This window comes from Anoplophora glabripennis, unplaced genomic scaffold (assembly GCF_000390285.2).
Source record: "Anoplophora glabripennis isolate ALB-LARVAE unplaced genomic scaffold, Agla_2.0 scaffold5, whole genome shotgun sequence".
Lineage (NCBI taxonomy): Eukaryota > Metazoa > Arthropoda > Insecta > Coleoptera > Cerambycidae > Anoplophora > Anoplophora glabripennis.
Window position 1 is genome coordinate 2,834,016 of NW_019416525.1, and position 21,651 is coordinate 2,855,666.

The window sequence follows — 21,651 nt, forward strand, 5'->3', positions numbered from 1 at the left end:
AAAGGTTTTGAGCACTTTCATATTTTGGTAATTTTTCCTACAGAATATACATAAACTATATAGCTCAAGAAAATTAGGACAAATTTTTTTTTTAGTTAGAGTAAATCTGACAAAACCAGCGTTTTCAGCGAGTCCGAAAACGTGTATTTGGATATTTTTATAAAGGTTTTGAGCACTTTCATATTTTGGTAATTTTTCCTACAGAATAAACTAATAAACTACCTATATAGCTCAAGAAAATTAGGACAATATTTTTTTTTAGTTAGAGTAAATCTGACAAAACCAGCGTTTTCAGCGAGTCCGAAAACGTGTATTTGGATATTTTTATAAAGGTTTTGAGCACTTTCATATTTTGGTAATTTTTCCTACAGAATAAACTAATAAACTACCTATATAGCTCTAGAAAATTAGGACAATATTTTTGTTTAGTTAGAGTAAATCTGACAAAACCAGCGTTTTTTAAATTCATTGCAGTTCATTTTCAGAATATATGCTCTTGAATTGATCAAATAAATACATTTTTATTTTCCAGATATTCGGAACATGAGTAAAAATTAAACAAAACGAATAAAAGTCGGTAAAGGAGCCGGCTCTTCTGGAATGACATTTTCGAACCACATGCCGTCAAATTGGGCTTTGAGAATTTTATGAGAATTTTCAAATAATTTTTTGCGAACATTCGCATTTTTCTATAAAATGGCGAAGGCGCCAATGTTTTTACGCCTAAAGGAAATATACAATTTTTTCATCAGATATACATAAAATATTCACGTCTGTATTTTTGTATTGTATTTTGTATTCATTGTCTGTATTTTTACACAACAGAGCTAGAAAATAATACAAACTATTTTTTTCTACTCAAATTATCGATTTATAGACACTGACGAGGTAATGTGGATATACAGGGGTATGGATAAAAATTACCTCTCCTTCAATTTTTGCAATGGCTGTCTGCGTGTTTCCTTAATTTTCAAAACCGAAATTACCATATAAAATGTGCGATACGTAAAACACATTTTTTTTGTAAGTGAAGGCAATACCACCAGAATCCCAATTGACAGGGAAAAATATTACTTTTCCCTTTATATTTCGCATCTCCAGACGTTAACAGATATTAAAAAATGTATACAAGACGCTCCTGACAGGCGAAAATCCGAACGTATCCGAATAATAATCCCAAAGTGGCGATGAATAAAGGAAAATTTATACGGAGGATGTTTAAACCATTGTTTGCGTGGACTTAGAAATACATTGTTTTCCGATATTTTTCAACCGAAATATTGGTACCGAATAACGCGCGCCATTCGGTTTTTATTTCTTTGTTTCTTGTCAAATTATGTTTATACTGCCTGCGTTTCCCGAACCCGTTGTTCCCGGCTCCTTTGATGGAATAAAAAATGCCTTTGCTTCCACCCCCCTTTACAAAACACGAAATTAGGGGGATAATCCCGCTCTAAATAATTCAAATTTGCAGCGCTCGCGACATTTCAGAAATCCCGAACCAAAAGCTATCGATTTCTATTCTTTATTTGAAAATCAAAAAACAGTTACAAAGTACATTTTCACTAAAAGCCTCAGAAGTTTGCAACATTTTTGTAGCGCCCTGTACACCCTGTACATTTTATTTGCTCGCCTTTCTAGGAAAATTTATTTAAAGCAACTAATAATATATTTATTTAAAATTAACTTAAACATCGTTTTTTTTTGGAAAGATGGTTAAAAAACCCCTGAATTAATGGTACCTTCTCCAAAACACTCTGTATATAAGTAGTATCAAAAAATACGTTTCGGTGGCAACCAACTGAATTTATTGAGCGATCGGATATCCAGCTAATTTGACTGGGACGCGCGACATTATTAGAATTAGTGTCTATTCATGTGAAAATTATCAATTAAAATTCATAAACGAACAGTGCCGACTCGTAAACGGATTAGATTCCGGCGAGACGCAGACGTTGTTTTGTTCCATAAAAATGTCGGGCATACCCAGTGAAAAGCCTACTAGATTCGTTCACTCCCTAACGTATTTACAGTTCTGTGTCGATTGAAGCACATATCGGCGGACTTTTTTTACCTTCTTAAGCAAAAAATATTTAATAAACTCAATTTTGCGTTCAAACAGCCCGTTGTTGAGCGATTCTATAAAAAGGAATCGCGTTTTTCCCCCCGAGCCCACTCTAGGCATTCTTCATAAAAAAAAGTACAATTGTGTGGAAGCTCTCTGCTGGAATTATCAACCAATTTAACGATAATATTGTTTTTAGGAAAATTATTTAAGGAGACATCGAGACTAAGCGACGCAATGTTGTTACATCGATTCGGTTTGTCAGCTTTTGTAATAGCTTTTAAGTTTTTCCGTTACTTCATGTTTTCCGTGTAAACAAGTGAGGAGAATTCCCTGCGCTTTTATTGTCGCTGCCAATTTCAATGCTTTTTTAATTTTTGCACTCCCCTGCTCTGCACTAACGAATAGTGTATATTCACCCCGTTCGCAATTCGCTAAGGTAAGCAAAATCGACTTCCTTTCCATTTGCGGACGTTCCAAAGATAGGTGAAAATAAAACGAGACGAAATCCACTTGAAAGTCAGCGGGGTATTTTTTCGCAAAATCGTCCCTTCCGAACTTTTATTAATCGCTAAAATTACCTCGGTTTGCTCGCATCACCGTTGCCATCAGAGATACAGGCGAAAATTAGCAGACTGCCCAAACAGGCATGCTACGCAAAATCTTACAGCATTTTTGAAATCTACACCTTCACATTAGTCCAGGAGAATTTTTTTAGAATTTTTAATAACCAAATAAAGATTTTTTATTTATTTAGCTATTCGAAAGTATAGTAAAAAACATAAAAACAACAAATTAACTTAAAAGCCTACAAATTTTTCATAAAATTTTTTGTATGTGGTATATTGCATGCCAAAAAACTCAAAAATGAACTCGATTTCCTCAGATCTCGTTTACTTTAAGAGATATAAACGAAAATTATATAAAAATATCAAAAACACACAATAATGCAATATTTCAAAGGCATATCTTGTATTCTTGTTGTTCAAAAGTCACCCTTGAAAAAGACCAGCGCGATACAAAGATTTTACACCATTTTCAATGCTTTTTTAATTTTTACTGTCAGAGATACAGGCGAAAATAATGGGGATAAATTGTAAAGCCTGAAAACTGCCCAAACAAGCATCCTACCAAAAATCTCACAGCATTTTTGGAATCTACACCTTCACATTAGTCCAGGAGAATTTTTATAATTTTTAATCCCTAAATAAAGATTTTTTATTTATTTAGCTATTCGAAAGTATAGTAAAAAAACATAAAAACAACAAATTAACCTAAAAATCGACAGTTTTTTCATAAAATATTTTGAATGTGGTATATTGCATGCCGAAAAAACTCAAAAATGAACTCGATTTCCTCGGATCTCGTCTACTTTAAGAGATATAAACGAAAATTATATAAAAATATCAAAAACACACACAATAATGCAATATTTCAAAGGCATATCTTGTATTCTTGTTGTCCTAAAGTCACCCTTGACAAAAACCAACACGATACAAAGATCTTACCATTTCTACATCTTATTAAGGACTGCTTTTTCAAGGATTTACTACGCAAGTGCTGTTTAGAAAATGAACTTCTCTTTTCCCTAAATAAATATGATTTCAACCACCGCACCGATGACATTCACTAAAAATATAACGTATAACACATAGGATTATGCCGTATGAATTTTAATTGGCGCGTAGTTCCTGATAGAGTCACGTAGCCGATCGCTCCGTTCTGATTACAGCGTGGCTCGATATCTAAATAACTCGATACAGCCGGCTATAGCTTGGAAAAAAAAATCGGTAATTAGCCGGCTGCAAGCTTAATATGCACCGTATCTGATATTTGTACCCGTTCAACCGTGGCAGATCTAACAAAGTACTAGATTGGTTCCGCCACAACGCATAATCGTTTTACACCAGCGCGAGGACGAGTCCGAAATTAAATTAAACTCAACTCTAAATGTAAATTAAAAGTCCCCAGATACTCTATTACAGCCGCAGGTAATGCACTTGCAATATCGCGAATCGCGATACCTATTTTACCGCCATATATATATATACGCATTGCAACGAACTGCTGTCGGTGAGATATAACTAGCCGCATCTAGCGACAACTTTAGACATTAAAGATTTTCTTATAAATGACGATAAAAAATTATATCTTAGCCTTTTCTTTCATTCTAGCGCTTTGCGACTGTAAAAAAAATGCGCGCGTGGGTCTCGAGGGGCTCGGGAATTAACCAAGGGCTATTTTAAACATTATTACGTATCCGGCGTTTCGGTCCTTCGTGTCGATAAAAAATAAGATTAGCGTGTGCCACCTAATGATGAATTTAATAAGGTAAGTTAGGAGAAAGGTCACTCGACTGTAAAGTGGTGGCAATTAAAATAAAAACTAATTTACGAACATGGAAGAAGATGAAATTAATTAGATGAGAACAAAGAAGATATATCAGACGACTAATTGCGAAAGGGTAAATATAAACATAAAAATAACTTTTAAGGTAAAATATTAATATAAAATTGAAACTGAAATTAAAAAAATCCGAGAGGAAGTTAAAAGGGCTTAATTTTTATCTCGATTGTTATACAGGGTGTCCAATCGACATATTTTGAGTCCAGGAATTGCACTTACGCGACACCCTGTATAAAAAAGTAAGAAGTGGGGGAACATAGCGACTACGAAGTTTGTAAGGAATTATGTGTTACTTACGATACTTAACAAAATAATCAGCTTGGCAAAGGCTGTACTGTTGTTGTAAAAATAAAGCCTTTGAGGCGGTTTTTTTCTTGAGAAAACAAAAATGTCATGAGAATTGTAAGAATGTAGATACAGTTTACTGAAACCGGCCATTTTCAAAGGAACACAAAGCCCTCGCACAAAGAAATAACGTAAACACAAAACTGATCCCGTACAATAAAACGACACTGCGCCAGTGGATATTTTTTATTCAGGGATTACCACATCAAAATCACGTTTTTCTTTTAAATAAAAAAGGCGACTTCGGGACAGAATTTCTCACGTATCAGATTATTCTGAAAGCCTTAATCGATGACAAAAGCAAGACCGGAATTCTGACGCCTACCGAATGTTTTGCATTCACCGGGAAACCTCCGAAATTGTACACCACCCGATTCGCCTCCTTTTGACGAAACGCATAGCGCTAATCTCGCAGAGGAGGAATAAATTTAATAATTTAAAATTAATATCTAGTTAACAAACGTTTGCCTTTGTCCCATTTCGCTGAATAAAGATTAAAAATTTTACATTCGGATTACATAAAAAAAAATGTCGATATCGGGCCTTCAGCTTTTGCACCTGTTACCTTATTCCGATTGCCTTTCATTACCTTTATGATAAAAATACCTTTCATCTGTTTCTGATAACTGAAAAAATTGAGTACATTCTCGGATTGAAAAAAAAAATCTTCCAGGCTCCTTGCGCTCATATCCATTTTTCAAATTAATTCGCGTTTTTATAACGATGAGTTGACCTAACCTTCGAATGGTTTTAGATTAACCAAAAAAGGGAACTAACGACCGAGGAGATAATTGATGAAATAAAATGTAATTTTTTGCCCCTCCGGATTTTAAGTCTCATCGGGAAACGCTTATACCAGGGGTTGCCTTTACGTAAGCACTCAATTATTACATTTAAAACAAACGCCCTTCCAATTTTCACCAGGACGTTTACAAACAAGTAGATATTGCAGGTACAATGCGTTTTCAATAACCGAAATATTTGAAAGTGGAAAAGTGCTCTTAAAATTAATAATCAAGTGATAAAACTTATTGAGAACCCCCGTCATCATTCCCGACTTACATACTACACAAAAAGCGGTGAGCGGTTGCAACAAACAGAAAAAGTATTAGTTCAATTATAGACAATAAGTTCTGTTACTTTAGTTTTCTTTACGGAAAATTGCGTCTTTTATTGAGAAAATTATTAGTAAAGTAAGCAACAGCAGTTCCAAAAAAGTTTCCACCTATCAATGCGGTAAGTCAGCGAGGATTAAAAAAATATATTCTATTTACAAAAAATATTTCTGCCGAACTGGTTCTCGCGCCTCAATTTATTTACCCTTAAAATATCCCCTGTAAGCTTCTAACACCCTGTATACAGGATGCCTCAAAAAGACCCGACTCCCGTGATAAGGATCCTAAAGAATTTGGGGGAAATTATACATCGTGTTCACAAAGGACTAAATTTAGGATGTAGAAAGAAACAATTACTATTGTTAAATTATTGAACGGAATCAAATTAGCATCTGAAATGTTAATTTAGCGGGAATCAGAAAAGATACAAAGAAATAATTTTTGATTCTTCTTTGTTCCTTCCACAAATCTTAAACCCCCCCAACAATGTAGCAGAGAATATAAGTAATTATGCCGTACAACATCCCACTTGACACTTTAAATAAATGATGAATTTTCGGTGTGGTAAAACTCGAACCTCTTTTTGTTTTGCAACAAATTCCGCTCTACGGGGCACAACGCCGCCGTGTCTATTCGAAAAAAACTTTTAAGCACAATAGAAAGATTCCAAACTTTTCTAAATAAGCCAACTCGGTTTGAATAAAGGACGATCCATCACTTAGGAGGCACCTTTTTTATGAAACCAATATAAACTAGCCGGAATTGTGTAGGTCTTTTTCTGTCGAGGGCTTATAATCAAAGTGGCTCTCGAAAAAACCTACGGAAACAAAAAAAACCGTATATATATATCGACTTCAGCCAAATATTCCTTCGAGAGATACAATAAACACTAACAAAATTCAAATGGGTTCGCCAACAAGACCCTTGCTGTATATCGTTAATACAAATATGTATCTCTACAAAAAGAAGTCACTGTTGACCTTCATTAATTTAGGGACCTTCACAGTCCAATTAAAACGTGGCAAAATAGGAAAGCGAACGAATCGCAGCGCTGTTTAAAAATACACAATAACTTCCGTCTGCATTTAGCGGTAATGGAAAAAATTAATTGCGTTGTGAAACAATTCTGAATAGAGCTATGTGTTGCATCGCATCGCTTTTTACCGGTTTCCAGCAAACACAATGTGACTTTGTTAGTCTCGTATAGTGCGAATTAAATTACTTGAGTTGCACTCAGATTTCAACAAGAATTTGTTTGTAGACACCATTCCAACGCTAAGCCCTTCGTTCTCGTTACTGCCAACCGAGCTATCTCAAATAAATAATAATCATTTGTTCGAAAAACGTTGTACGATTTTAAAAGAGAATTCATATTTTTTCCCAGTTCATATTTTAAAAAATCGCTGAAACTGATCAATTTGTAAATAGAAATTGTCAATTTTCTGTACTTTAAAAAACGTACATACTCTTTATTACTCTTTTTCTACATATTTAAAATCTTCTCTTTTTTTGTTCGATTCACTCGAACTGAAACACCCTGTATAAACGATTTTGAAATCAAGACCCACACAGGATGTGACGCTTATAGCGCTAGTAACAATACGCAACCTTATGTGAATAAAGAGCATCGGCTTCTTGCACCTGACGCTTATTTATTTTTTATAGATATTCTTGAGTCGTCTTTTTTTCGGTGCTCATATGTTAATAAAATAATTAATATATCTGTTAATTATAGGGAAGAGCAACGACAGTATCCGGTTGTAGTTCAACAAAATTGGCCCGTACAGGCTGGCTAGGCGTCAATCTCGAATCGAAGGGCGGTTAGATGTGTACACCGTAAAGTAAAACCCAATTGAAATTAACTCAGACCCAGAAACCGAAAATAAATTAAAACAATTGTAAATCCTCACCCTTTGTAATCAACCCCTTTCTAATTTAGGTCCCTACATCGTTACAGTAAACTCGCAGGACCCAAGATAACAGTATGGTACTTTTATAGGAAAAGGCCCGGCCCACTTTTTCCGAGTAGTTTGTTTTAAAGTTACGGTGGACGATGGGGGCGCTGCTCCAAAACAATTTTTGTTTAATTTAATTGTCTGGCGGATTTGAAATTTCTGTAACAAAAGCCGGGACGCGTAGTAATTTATTTGCTAGTTCTCGGAACGCATGGGCCAAAAAGTAAAATATTTCAGTAAACACAAATCATCGAAAGTTAAGGGCTCTCAAGTACGTTTAGCGTCGTCCTTCGGAGAAATTTAGCAATATTATTTTGAACAAGTTCACTTAGAGTCGGGGTCATGTGACAGTCATCTGTCGCGTCCGGGAGGCGCCAACCTATGCTGAGACAGAACAAAGAAATCCACATTTTTAATAACGCGCGAAACCACGAGAAGAGCGTAGAGGTTCCAAATTAGAATTAAAGCAAATTGTTAAATTGATAATGATTGAAAAGGAAAGTAATACATCAAATAGCTGGTTTTGAGGCGGATTTTCCAAGCTATTTAGAATATATTAAATGAGATTGGCTAATCCGTCCCGTATTGCTATGCGGAGTCACAAGAGGAAGGTATAGGGTTGTTTGTAAGTTTAGTCTCAAAATTATTTAGACAAATATAAATTCAGTCAATAAAAACAGAAACTTCTGGACCCAAGAAATGGGCGTGTCGAACCGAAGTGTCGAATTCAGGAGAGATCTACGAAAAAAGTGAGTTCTTTCTTGAGTTTCCCATTGAGCAGTCTACTTAGTTTTCTTGGGTTAATTTAATAATAGATAAAGTCATTCCAAATTTTGCCATGCCATTAATATGTTGTTCGAGCCCGTTGTGTTGTTATTTTGTTTGTTTGTTCTGTTTTTATTGATATTAAAACCCTTCCTTGAAAGTTTTGGTGTTTATTTTCGTTTCTTTCAACTTCAGTGTCACACTGTATAGCCAGCCACTGGATTACATTCTATGTAAGCAATAGAGGGTCTGAAATTAATTCTCTGAACATACAACATTTCTAAGTTCCCACGTATTAATTATAGTATATTGATAATTATAAGCTCCCTTTCGAGAATTAAATAGTAAATTCTTTTGAAATCCAGACTCGTTATGATACTGGTCATAACGATATATAGATAAATAAAGAAATAACCCCTCAGGTTACATTTCAATAAACACGTTCCCGTTAAAAGCAAGTCATTAATTCGGATCTTGAATCTACCCGGTAATTACCCGGTCTCTCTGGAATGTTGACATTTCAATCAACAAATGGTAACAGTGAGTTTTCCACCCCAATTCGTATCTAAAATCAACTTTAATGAAACGACGAGCAACACGGCTCCCCGTAAAACGTATCAGAAATATGTTTGCCAAATTACACTGAAATTGATCTAGTCGTTTGCGAGATTAAGTAATTTCGCCCTTGTCTTTTAGGGGGCCTTCACGAGGCGCCGAGATATGTGATCGCTACAATCTCCGGCTCTAAGGGCCAAGTCCTTAAACAACCCAATCACCCGGCAGATGATAATGAGACCCACACCTCCTCGGAATTTTGCATAAAAAGCCAGTTCTTTACAACTCCAATACAATGCTTAATCGTGAAAAACGGTTCCTTACGGCAAAACTTCTAATTCAAACATTGGGACATTATTTAGACCAAACGGAATGCTAGGGTATTCGCAGTTGAAATTTATTAATGGTGAAACTTCTGAACTAAATCGGTGTCTCATTTTTTTTCAAACAATTTAGATGAAAATTCAATCATTTTACAAGTAACAAAAGGCTTTGGAAATTGGGAATATAAAGTTCTTTGACTATTTGCTTATTAACTGAAATCAAGGCAACAACTCTCAAAATTTACATGTGAAGACAAATCCTGCCTGAACGAGGGGGGTTCCTGTTAAAAATGCCGGAGTTGAAGACTACTTAACAAATATAAGTTGCTAAGAGCTTTACTGCAAATTATTTATCCTTTCCCGGTTAAGACAAAACTCAAAGCAATCTGATTAACAACCGAAGCTTTGTAAATGTTTTAGTTGAAAAGAAAGGTTGGAACAAAATTGCCGAGGGAAAGTTCGCAGAATATTAAGTTTGGGAGATGGATTAGTTAATATGAAATTTTCATCATCAATAAGCCTATACAGGCCGTACTTATACGGTCCTTCAATTCATTTGATGGATATGCAAACGTTGAGTTTGCAAACAAATTCGTTGAGGACCGTTTTCTAAAAGCATCAAACAGATAGTTCCTTTTATAGAAATGCATTGAAAATTAAATTCGGACTCAAATTTTCCGTTGCTTTCTATCAAAACAAGGAAAGTGTGCGTTATCTCGAAAGTTTGCTCTTCTTCCGCATATTTCTACTTTAGTTTTAACGAGTTTGGGAGAGTTATTAAATATTCTAGTTACAAAGGCAAGTTCTAATCATTATTCTAATTAATAAATTTTATAAAAGGGATGTAGAATTAGTAAACTGTATCAAAGAAGGAAATTTGGTTATCGCGAGACTGCAAGACTTTATTTTTCAAAGCCAGGTAAATAAAAGTATCACAACAGTGTTCGGCTAAATTGTAAAACACGTTTAACCTCAGTCATTTGTTTACGTTGTATACGTCGTGTTACGTGGTGAAAATCGGAAAACGCCCCGTCGTAAGAAAGTTTGTTTTATATCAACTTGTCCAAATACTAGCAAAAAAGGTGACAAGTTATATCTCCGGCGACGCGACATATATAAAGACAGAAGATTTCGAATAAATCCTGTGTTTTCGAGCGTACATTGGATTTGTTCGTAATTCAAAACGCTTTAAAAATACCCGATTTTATGTGTATACTTGCCGGATTATTAGTTGCCAAACAGCTCATTACTAACATATAAATTGCGCCCACAGATTTTCTTTTATAAGAACCAACAATTCAACAAAACTTGTATTTTTGTGTAGTTGTAGTTACAGCGTATGCATTTTTAATGGTCCTTAACATGAAAACTTACTTATCAGACCATTTTAATAACGACAAACCCTTGCCAGACTTGATTTCACCGGGGAATATCTCACTATACCCTTCTCTCTCCTAATGAATGCCATTCTAATGTACTTAACTAACAGCAGAAAGATTTGAAAACACTTAAATGCCTTGCAAATTTAATTAAACTATTCCAAAACAAGGTATATTAATCGCAAGCAATCATTTAGTAACCGCAATCTTGCATTTTGTAACAATAAATAAATTATGATACACAGATTTTTTAATAACCTTTCGAATTATTAATAATAATACTTTTGGATACACAGACAACTAGACGCCTTATAAAGTTAACTGCACCATTCCAAAACAAAATATATTAACAGCAAATAATTATTTAGTAACTACAACCTTTCATTTAGTAACAAAAAATAAATAATGATTAATGCACAGAATAAATTCACATTTTTTCTTATAATCTTTAAATATTAAAATGTGATACTTTCGATACACACGTAGGTAAAGTTAATTATATCATGTCAAAACAAGATATATTAACAGCAAGAACTGTTTAGTAACTACAATCTGGCATTTTGTAATTATAAATAAATTATGATAATTGTTCGCAAAAAATTACACGGTTAAAAATGATAACGACTCTAAATAATTTTAATAATAACCTTTTACTAGATTTTATTTTAGGCGGAATTATCTCACTACCTCCCTCTCTTTTCTAATGAATAACGTTCTATTGGCCTTAACTCAAATGAAAAAAATAATTACATATATCATTTCAAAACAAGATATATTAAGGACAAGTAATTACTTTGGTAACTACAATCTGGCATTTTGTAATAATAAATAAATTATGATAATGTAGCCAAAAAATTCGCAGGTGTTTTAATAACCTCTCGAATTATTAAAATGTGATACTTTTGATGCGCACGCCGTCTTAAATAAGAAATATTGCGACAGTAAATCAGATTCCCGGAGAGTTAAAAATATTAAAAAATATATGACGACATAAATATCTTTAAAAATGTATCAATGAAACGAATCTAGTAGTCTTACATGGTTAGAAACGGCGAGGGCGGCTATAAGACCGTTTCCCCCTTTTTGATTTATGCGTATTACAAGAAAGTGATTACAGAAACTCTGGCGGGACGATTGGGCTTGAGTTTGCATAAATGTTGACTTTTTCGCGAAGTTTACAAACTTCCCCAACATATCTGAACCCGTGAAATTTACTTCCTTTTAAAATGGCTTACTGGATGTATTCCTGCCGAAGTTCTTAATTAAAATGAATTTCGCTGACAAGTAAATGTCGCAGAGGTTTGCTGTTAAGGTGCCTTTTGATTAACTTGTGTACAGTGTGACCGTTTTTAATTGACCAATTTATGATTTAAGCGTCTGTTACGACAAAGTAGTCAATATTTACCACAATTTCTATGGGACGTACACCATTAAACCGTATTTACGATAAGCTAAGCTCCACGCATTTCAATTTTGTACGGGATGCACGGGCAATGCGATGAGGCTGTAAGATTAGAGTAATGATGTTAATTGTCATTTAAATTTTAACTCAAAAGAGAACTGATGCCCGTCGGATACATTGTTAATATGTAAAACAGGGTTTTACGAGCCTGAACATAAAAATTTATTATTAGAGTTCAATTCATATGAAAATTTTATGACTGAGACTCCCGCAATATAATGCACCAGTTTGATAAATGAGGAATATGTTGAGTAAACTTTTTTCACTTCCTTGTTCACTTTTTATTGCTATACAGGGTAATGGACATATTTCTTTTGTTGTATTTATGTAGTTTTAAATATTACAAGGAATAAATAAACACTATAACAAAATAGTGAAGTAGGTGGAAGGTGGCAAATAAACCATATAAATTTTCAATTACGACGCGTGAGAAAACAATTGATTTGTATTTATTTTGTTTCAGTCGAAGTCCTCTTTTTGGTATGGGGAATCAGGCTCTGCATCGTTGTTAGGAAAGCGCCATCAGAGTTCAATGAAAGCCGATTTATCTCCATGGCGATCTACAATGAATTCTTGTTATCAGTTTTTTTAAATATCTCCATGTAAGTATACTTTTTATTTTTTTTACACCATACGATATAATAAAATAAAATACAAAACGTATTGTATGAATTACAGCTTAACGGAAAATCTAAATATCTTGACAAAAACAAACGAGCGCGTGAACTAATTTATAATTCCCTAATAATTTCAGTTCACCACATTTTTGAAGGTAAATTATACTTATTAATTTTCATAATTTATCCTGTTTGTTTCAAATTTTGGAATGTTAAGTTAATTAAAAATTGTAGTAAACAAATCCCTGACCTATTTCTGCATAATCAAATATTCTGGCATTTGATAAATATAGATGCAAAGCATCAAATGTCAACAGTGAATTTAATTAGCGACATATTTACCTAGAATATTTATATTTTACTCAGTACTTGATGAACACGTACATTCACATTAAATAAATGTTTTAAAAATATATATTTTTTTAAATATAGCACAACACTTATTTATAACTGACTTTTGATTAGATGAGTTGAACTATGAGTTGTTTTTATTAAAAAAATTAATAATATAGCAATGTACGAGAAAACAACCGAACTTTTTGATTACGCACTAATTGAGATATTTAGTGATATGCGGTTGGCAGCATTGCGTTGCGCATAACCTCCTCTATTCTAACATGTTATAACATGTCCTAACATGTTCGTTGACTGTTGATATCACGGGGATGATGCTCTGGGTCATAGGCAATGTCCAGATCCTTGGCTTTCTGATCATGAGAGTCAGCAGTCAGGAGTAACATTGCCTACGACCCGGACCCGTAAAGTTTTCCCCAGTATCACGCAAAATTTTACGTTATATCGTTGTTCCAGGAAATCATCACTAACACTTAAACAGGTTGCACTAAAATCACGAAAACTAAATAAGATGCCAACAGTCTACTAACATGTTAAGACAAGTTATAACATGTTAGAACACTAAATATCTCCATTAGTGCGTAATTCAAAAAGTTCGGTTATTTTCTGTTGTTATATTTTAAATTTGCCCCCTTTGGATTCCGTGTTAACGGCGCCCATGCCCACGAATTTTCAACCCATAGCTCAACTCGTCCAATCAAAAGTCAGTTATAAATAAGTAGTAATAAATTACGATAATTTTTTCTCAACATTACCAGTAATTAAATACAACACACATACAAAATTGTTAAAAACTAAGATCCACAAAATAATGTACGCACACATTTTTCCCTGGCTCAATTCTTTAGCGTGCCGTCGGGTACTTACAAGATGCATGTAAAAAATGAACTACTGCTCAACACGCCATAGCTATATAAAGTTAATTTCGCTTAAAATCGTTGCCTTGCTCATACACTGATCATTAACAGAACCATGATATATAACGCGGAGCCAATTTAATTGCACATATGCAACGTTATAAATGATCTAAAACAGCTGTATTCATTCGGTTCAATCGGTTTCATGGAGAAAAATCGTTCCGTTTTTTTTACAACAAAATTAAGATAATTAGCGACCCAAATTGTTTTCTCAGTGTATCTAACTAGTTTGAGATTAGATAAATTACAAAAAAATAAAACTACGAAACAAGAGCGTTGCGTATAAACCGCAATTAAGTTGTAATTAATTTCGAAGCAATAAACACTGAAACGTATAAAAAGCGAACTCGGGAAACCTGTACGGAACGTATTTCTATGCACGTCACACAGCTGGTAAAATAGATGTTTTAATAATAATCCACCGCACGTTCGTTTTGGAAATCCGAAGCATTATTTATGCGGAAATTATAATTTATAATGAACGTAGGATATTTATAAATGCCTAACAATGAATATGATACAGCTCTTGATCCCGTTTACCCATAAATTTTATTTATCTGAAGCAATTTGACATAAAATTACCAAGATATATGCGGCAGTAGAATAAATAATGCCCGTCGAATATATTTCTCGCCACACTTTCGATTTGATGGATACGGACAACGCGCAATAAAACTAGTATTATTTTTACGGCCTCGTCAGCCTCGGTACGCAAATGTAAATTGTCTGGAGGGCCAATAAACGTCCGTAACGTTAATCTTCCTCTGAATAATAAAAATTGCAAATACGGTACGCACAGCGATCACGTCAATTAATTTAAAACAAGCAATTCGAATTTTTATTTCTATTATTAGTATTTGCGAAAAGATTAATATCAGTCTGGTAACCGCTGATTTTGCGCTTGAATTATAAAATTACAATGAGCGAAACAGGAGCTTATCCGAACGAAGCGCTCCGCAACCCCTTAGACCGGCTAAGGGGAATATTTACACGTAATTGTTTGTTTTGTAATGTTACACCTTTTAAAGAGCAAAAACAAAAGGCGGGAGACCACTTTGAAGTCCAAATTCCCTTTGTATGCCATTTCAAAAATGAAGTTATGCTGAATATTTCCCTTTTTCCACCTTATCACCTCTATTAAATTTTACATACTTGAAGGCAGGTGTCGCCTGAGGCAGATCCCGAACGAGTGGGTTTTAAATCTGTACTTATTTAGACAAATAAACGCGGCTTAAAGGTAAAACTAGACCCGACAATCATCTGAACTATAAACGGTATGTCTGAAATCCGCTTTTGAAATTTCCAAACGATTTAAATTTAAGCGCAAATCCTGCAGAGTTGTTTAAAAGTTATAAACACTATTATACTATTTGATGCCACGTTCCACTTCGCCCATAAAACTTTAATCGCCATAGATGAGCTTATAAATGAGGCTAGAAGCTGTTTGTTTAATTACCAAGCCCTCTCTAAATGCACAGCAAAATGTAGTTGCTTCTCCAGTCCGGCATACAATGTACACACTTGAACTGGTAAAATTTATTTAAAATTAGAATTGTTAGTCTCCTTGTTAGCTATATGACGCCACCATTAGATGTCACCACTTGTAAAAATGTAAGACTTAATGCAATTTTCGTATTAAGTAACAATGAATGATGTACATGACATCTGCATATAAGAAAATCATGGTCCCTGGGTTGACGTTCGATCACCCGCAACGCTGGCTCCGCAAGGTGTTCCATTGTGAGGTCCTCGCAAGATTTGGAGAATTTGGTCTATGGAAAACCATACCTCTGAAAACAATTTTGTTTAATAGCGACAATTATGACTTTGCGGAAGGGAATTCCGGAAATTTTCGAAACATGCGTAAAAAATGATTCCGTCTGATTTGTCTATGAATGCTCGAATTCGTTCTGAATACTACTACATTACTGCCATTTTTGGTCAAATTACATCAAATAATTATAAACAATTTAGAAAGTACTTCGTAAATAACAGACTGGGGTGATTTAATTTTTGTTATATTTGTCAGAGTCCGCACATGAGTGTAATTTATTTAGACGGTAAGCTATAAATTAGATCAGATCACCCATAAAACAGAAAATACCATTGCGGGGGATTAAAAGAGATAAACGCGCTTTCATAAGCTGATAGACAAAAAAATTTCAGGGCGATTAATTTGGGTAACAGATAAAGTGTTCAACAAGTGTTGTGGACCCGTTTTACTGGGATCATGTACTACTTTTAGGTTCACTTTGCAATAAAAGAAATAAACGTTGGGTGTGATAAAAAGTGTATCTTTTCAAATTTAATTTAAGCTTAAATACTGTTTCAGTTGTTAGATAATAATTATTTTATGATCAATTACCTTGTACGTTCACAAAGAAAAAAGGTATTTTATTTTAATTTAAAAAGCGTTGTTTACACGACGACAGTCCGTGTCAAAAGAAGGGCGTTCGTCCTTTATTACAAAAAAATTAAAAGCCGTTGTCCCTTTCAAATCCATACTTGTTGACTTTTGCTTTAACATTTATGTTTAAAAAAAACTGCTCTGTCTCCTGACAAAGGGATAAAGTACAAAATTAAACAAGTACAAAGCGTGTTTATCATACTTCTTTTGTTTTTTTTACCGTTCTATTTTTATTTGAACTGAATATTTATAAAACGGTATTTAGCAAATCCTTTTCCATGACATTTTTTAATTAATTTCGTGCCTTAAAGGATATAATATAAAATGAAACATAGTCAAATTAATTAAAACTGTTTTTTGCGCTATATCCCGCTAATTAATTTTTCGTAACATTTAACGTTTTTTTTTGCTTGGCATATACAGACTTTTCATTGTTAATAAATTCTGTGAGTATATTTTTTTACGACAATATGAAATAGCTGCCGATGAAATAAAACCACATAGTACACAGGGAATTTGGACACCTACACGCTAATATTCTCCAATACACCTTTTTAGTAGTGACGTCACATACGCCAAATAATAGGCAACCCCATGGTACACATTGTCATGAAGATTTTCACAGTGTTTTTATTAGATCGATTTTCGACCTTATGTAATTTAGGTAAAAAAAACTTTAAAGTATAATAAAACAACACACCAAATTTCAGTAAAATCGGTTCGATTGTTTTCGCAAAATAATTTTTTAAAAAAAATTTTAAAAAAAATTCGAATTTTCAAAATGTTGCACAGTCTCAAATAAAGTATCTAGATACGTGAAAATTTTTTCGCATAGAAAAGACCGCTCAACCTCTCAAATGGTTTTTGAAAAATTGAAATCGGTTGATTAGGACGGCCATAGTGAATTTTTAAATTTAACACTCCTTTTTTATTTTTAAACTATTAGATTACATTTATCAATTTGCAATTTCAACAATTTCAACTGTGACAATTTGTTGTGGGTTGCCTAAATATGTAACGTCACACTAAAAGAGTCTATTGTTCCAATCTATTGGCTGGAAAAAATATACACATCCGACCGAGTCCTTTTTTTTTATAACGGAATAATGGCAAAGAAAACAATTCTATAACATAACAGCGTTTTCCCCAGGCCCAATTGTTTTTTCGTTACCGACAGCCGGATAAACTTCGAGGAAAGTATCTATAGGCGCTCAAGCATAACCAAAAGTGGTTTCCTTATCCCCCAATGCCTAATTAGGAATAATTTTTATATGTGATTTTCAAAATTACGCAAAACGAGAAAATTTTTTTTTTTTGGTTTTATTTATTTTTACATGATATATTAAATATACAATTTTAAGTGGTCTTTCCTATAAAGTTTTTATCTAGGATGCTTCGTTAAAAAGATACAGGGTGTTAAAACTTCAAAAAATATTTTTAATTTTTTAAAATAATTTAAAAACTAGCAAGTGAAATAATTTGAAATCGGGCACGTGCATTTATGTAAACATTGTCCGAAATCTGAGGGCTTTTCCTAAAATTTACATGATCCAGTGGCGGAGATACAGGGTATCGGTGGCATATTTTTCTAAATAAACTAGTACGCCACTGCTTTACGGTAACAACCACGGTATTTTCGGATTCGTCTCTCTATTTTCTACAAATTACTACTCTCTTTTCGAAAAAAGACTTAGAAAATGAACTGAGGTATTCGAGAATACGATGTTTTATTTTTGGCCACCATTTGTGAATCACCCTGTATATTATCTAATATTGGTATGTTGATAGGCATACTTTCTAATTTAAGTAAAACTTATTTATGCTTGAAAATAGATGAGATTTGAAATTAAATTTTATAATCAATCAGTTTTTAATAAAAAGTGTTTGTTAAAATATCTTTAAAGCACCGTGTTCAGTTTGTGAATCTGAGATTGACCTAGTTTTGGGCAAAAAGCAAATGTCCAACAGAACAAACAGAATTTTACTTTGGTATTTAGCTAATTCAAATAAAATCAAAAAATATTTTCCTAAAATCCCTAAAAATTTTTTAAAAAAGGCCATAAAATTTAAATTTTACACCCTGTAAAACTGTTTATTGGTCCAATATGTCGACGAAAGTAAACGCTTCGGTGGTGGAGCGATACCGTGAACATTTACAAAATAAACTCGTTCATCAGTTTGTCCAACAATACTCGATGATAATTGAATTTCCCAAGTTTCCAAACAATCTGTACCGAGATAAAAGACGTTTGTTGCATCCATCCACCCCTGGCAATTTCCCGTCGAGGGGAATGTCGCTTTTAGCATGTTCCGCCCGGCTCAAACTGTCTCAGCCCTTCTCTCTTTCATTAAAAGTAAAAGTAATTAAAGAATAAATAAATTAAATGTCTAATCGCTTTTCCAAACGGCCGACTTGGATAATAAAACAACCGGCATCGTCGCATTTCGGCACGCGTTAAATTCCCGATTGTTTCCATAACAGGATTACCTACCCAATCGAGAATCAACCGTGTTTTACTACGAATTTACGGTAATAGGTAACACGACACCGAACAGAAGACGACTCGCTCCGACTTTAGTTTTTCAAATATCAGTACGTCTAATTAAAACGAAACATTGAATATTATTAGGAACATCGCGTTTTATTCGCGATCCGCCCTTGATTTTGGCTATTCAGCGGCTGCAATTCAAAAGGAAACGAAAAATTCCTTCACTAAAGACCTTGAGAGGGAAGGTAACAAAAATATTCGGAATGAATGATGATGCCTATTCAATTTCAGACGAAACATTCCAGAATAAATTATGAAAATAATTCATTTTTTTCCGGGAGCTTCCACTCCCGAAAAAGAACTGACTGAGTATTTAACTTTGGGGTCAGAGAAATAATCATATGCGGCTGCAACTGCGTTATGAATCGGACTTGGAAAATATTAACCTCCGTAATAAATTAAGCAATTTGTCACCTCGAAGACGACATTTTCTGGACCCCTGATATTAGGAATATTTATTTGATAATATCCCGATTTACCCGCCTAATGCACATATTTCTCGCCAAACTACCAAAGACAAATAGTTATCAACGGAATTCCCTTACCCCCGGTCCATAAATCCTGGCATAATAATAATCTACACTGCCTACAACTGCAGAAACCCATTTGTACAGGTTCGTGAGCTTTCAATAAGGTCTGCAAATTTGAATGAAGATTAAAACGCGTTTTTTTAAACGTTCTTTTGTTATCTTTGGCTAAAATTATACGACACCTGAAATTTAAAACAGGAAAATATCCATTTCTAACATAAACAAGAGAGAAAAAATCAGCGGCAGATTAACTCCAGAACCTAAATATTACGCGTATCGAAAGATAACACAGAACTTGACAAATCACCAGCAGCACTAAATATAAGCGTGCAAAAAAAATGTTATTTACTGATTTATTACGCGACGCCAACATGTGTCTAATGAGGTCCACTATTAAACGAGCGATCGTCAAACAGGTGTACCTGTTTGACGATCATTAATTCAATTAAAAAAACGTCTATGGAAATTTATCACTGATAGCTTTATAATTCCTCGGCGCAGTGGCATAACAAATAAAAGAGCTTTTTAAAGCCATTTACATTTATTCCCGCACTGCATGGGGGCGCCCTTTCAAATGAAATCGTGGAAAGAGTAGCGGCTATGCCGGAAAACGTTAAATTGATGGGCGCACGTGCGACTCCGTTTTTGATTAAAGTGATTTCGGTGCATCCAATTGCCCCCGCAGTCTTGTTCTATGAGATGCTAACATTATTCTATATATTAAGGACGCGCTCCTGTCACAGGTCGGTTAAATCCAATCTTCTAATGGTTTTCGCCGTTAAGTGGTTACTTTGGGAAAAATATAATGAATGGAAATTATTCCCGAGACAATCAATTCTACACTGGGAAAAGGACTGAACGCTAACTAAAGAGTGACCGCAAAAAGCCTGTGATTTTCGCCCGTTTTTTCACAATTCGCAGAGAATTTTAAAAAATACATAAAAATATGTTTTTGGTCGTAAATTACTTGTCGTAAAAAACTGAAATGAGCATAGCTTTTAGTATTTTGAAAATTTAAAAAATCACCCCTACTTAGGGGTTGAAAAAATACCTAAAATGAAGAATTTGAATATTACCAATTGATATAAAAATTATTAGCATGTGAATTATCTTTATATATTTTTTTGGAATTTTTACAATTATTTCTGATATTCTCTATTTTGGGGATGATTCCACCCCCTGAACACGCTTAAGGGTGGATTTTCTAATTCAATATTCTTATTTCAGTCATGAGAATAAATCTTTCTCTGTATCAAGAATCATTCTTAAGAAAAATTCACATGCTAATAGTTTTTATATTTATTGGTAATATTTAATTCTTCATTTTGGGCGTCTTTTCAACCCCTAAATAGGGTGATTTTTGAAAAATTTCAAAAAACTGAAAGCAGTGCTCATCTTATTTTTTTACGACGAGTAATTTGATACCAAAAACATATTTTTATCTATTTTCTTTAGTTCTCTGCGAATTGTGAAAAAACGGGCGATTTTTGCGGTCACTCTTTACTTATTGACATGTTTTTGCACAATTTTTTAAAAACATCTAAAAAGATACGAATAACACCCTGTATATTTTTAAACATATGGATTTCTGAGAAAATTCTATATATGGCAATATAAACAGTTTATCATTTTAGTGCGGGGTTGCCAAGTTTTGTAGAAAATTCTTTGAATTTTGGAAAAACATGACCTCGAAGAAGTTGTATTAACTTTCAGCTACTAAATCTTGGAACAAAGTAATTAGACAGAGTTATAGGCAAATGTTAGGCAAAGGCTCCCATATTAGATAATATCGATATTTTATACAGGGCATTTTTTATAATACAGTCATTTTTAGAAAGTTTAAATTTGATTCTCTAAAATTTTTCAAATGGAACGCTCTGTATTTTATTGTTCTCTTTCAACTTTTA

At 33.8% G+C, this 21,651-nt stretch overlaps 1 protein-coding gene across 1 annotated transcript in view; it reads left to right on the forward strand.

Annotated features, from left to right (window-relative positions):
• The window catches only part of LOC108906749 (probable G-protein coupled receptor CG31760), a 188,825-nt gene that overhangs the window by 153,196 nt on the left and 13,978 nt on the right, over positions 1 to 21,651 (forward strand). Inside the window, exon 9 of the mRNA XM_018710103.1 lies at positions 12,834 to 12,972. Coding sequence (XP_018565619.1) covers positions 12,834 to 12,972 — 139 coding nt within the window. The remainder of the gene's footprint in view (positions 1 to 12,833; positions 12,973 to 21,651) is intronic.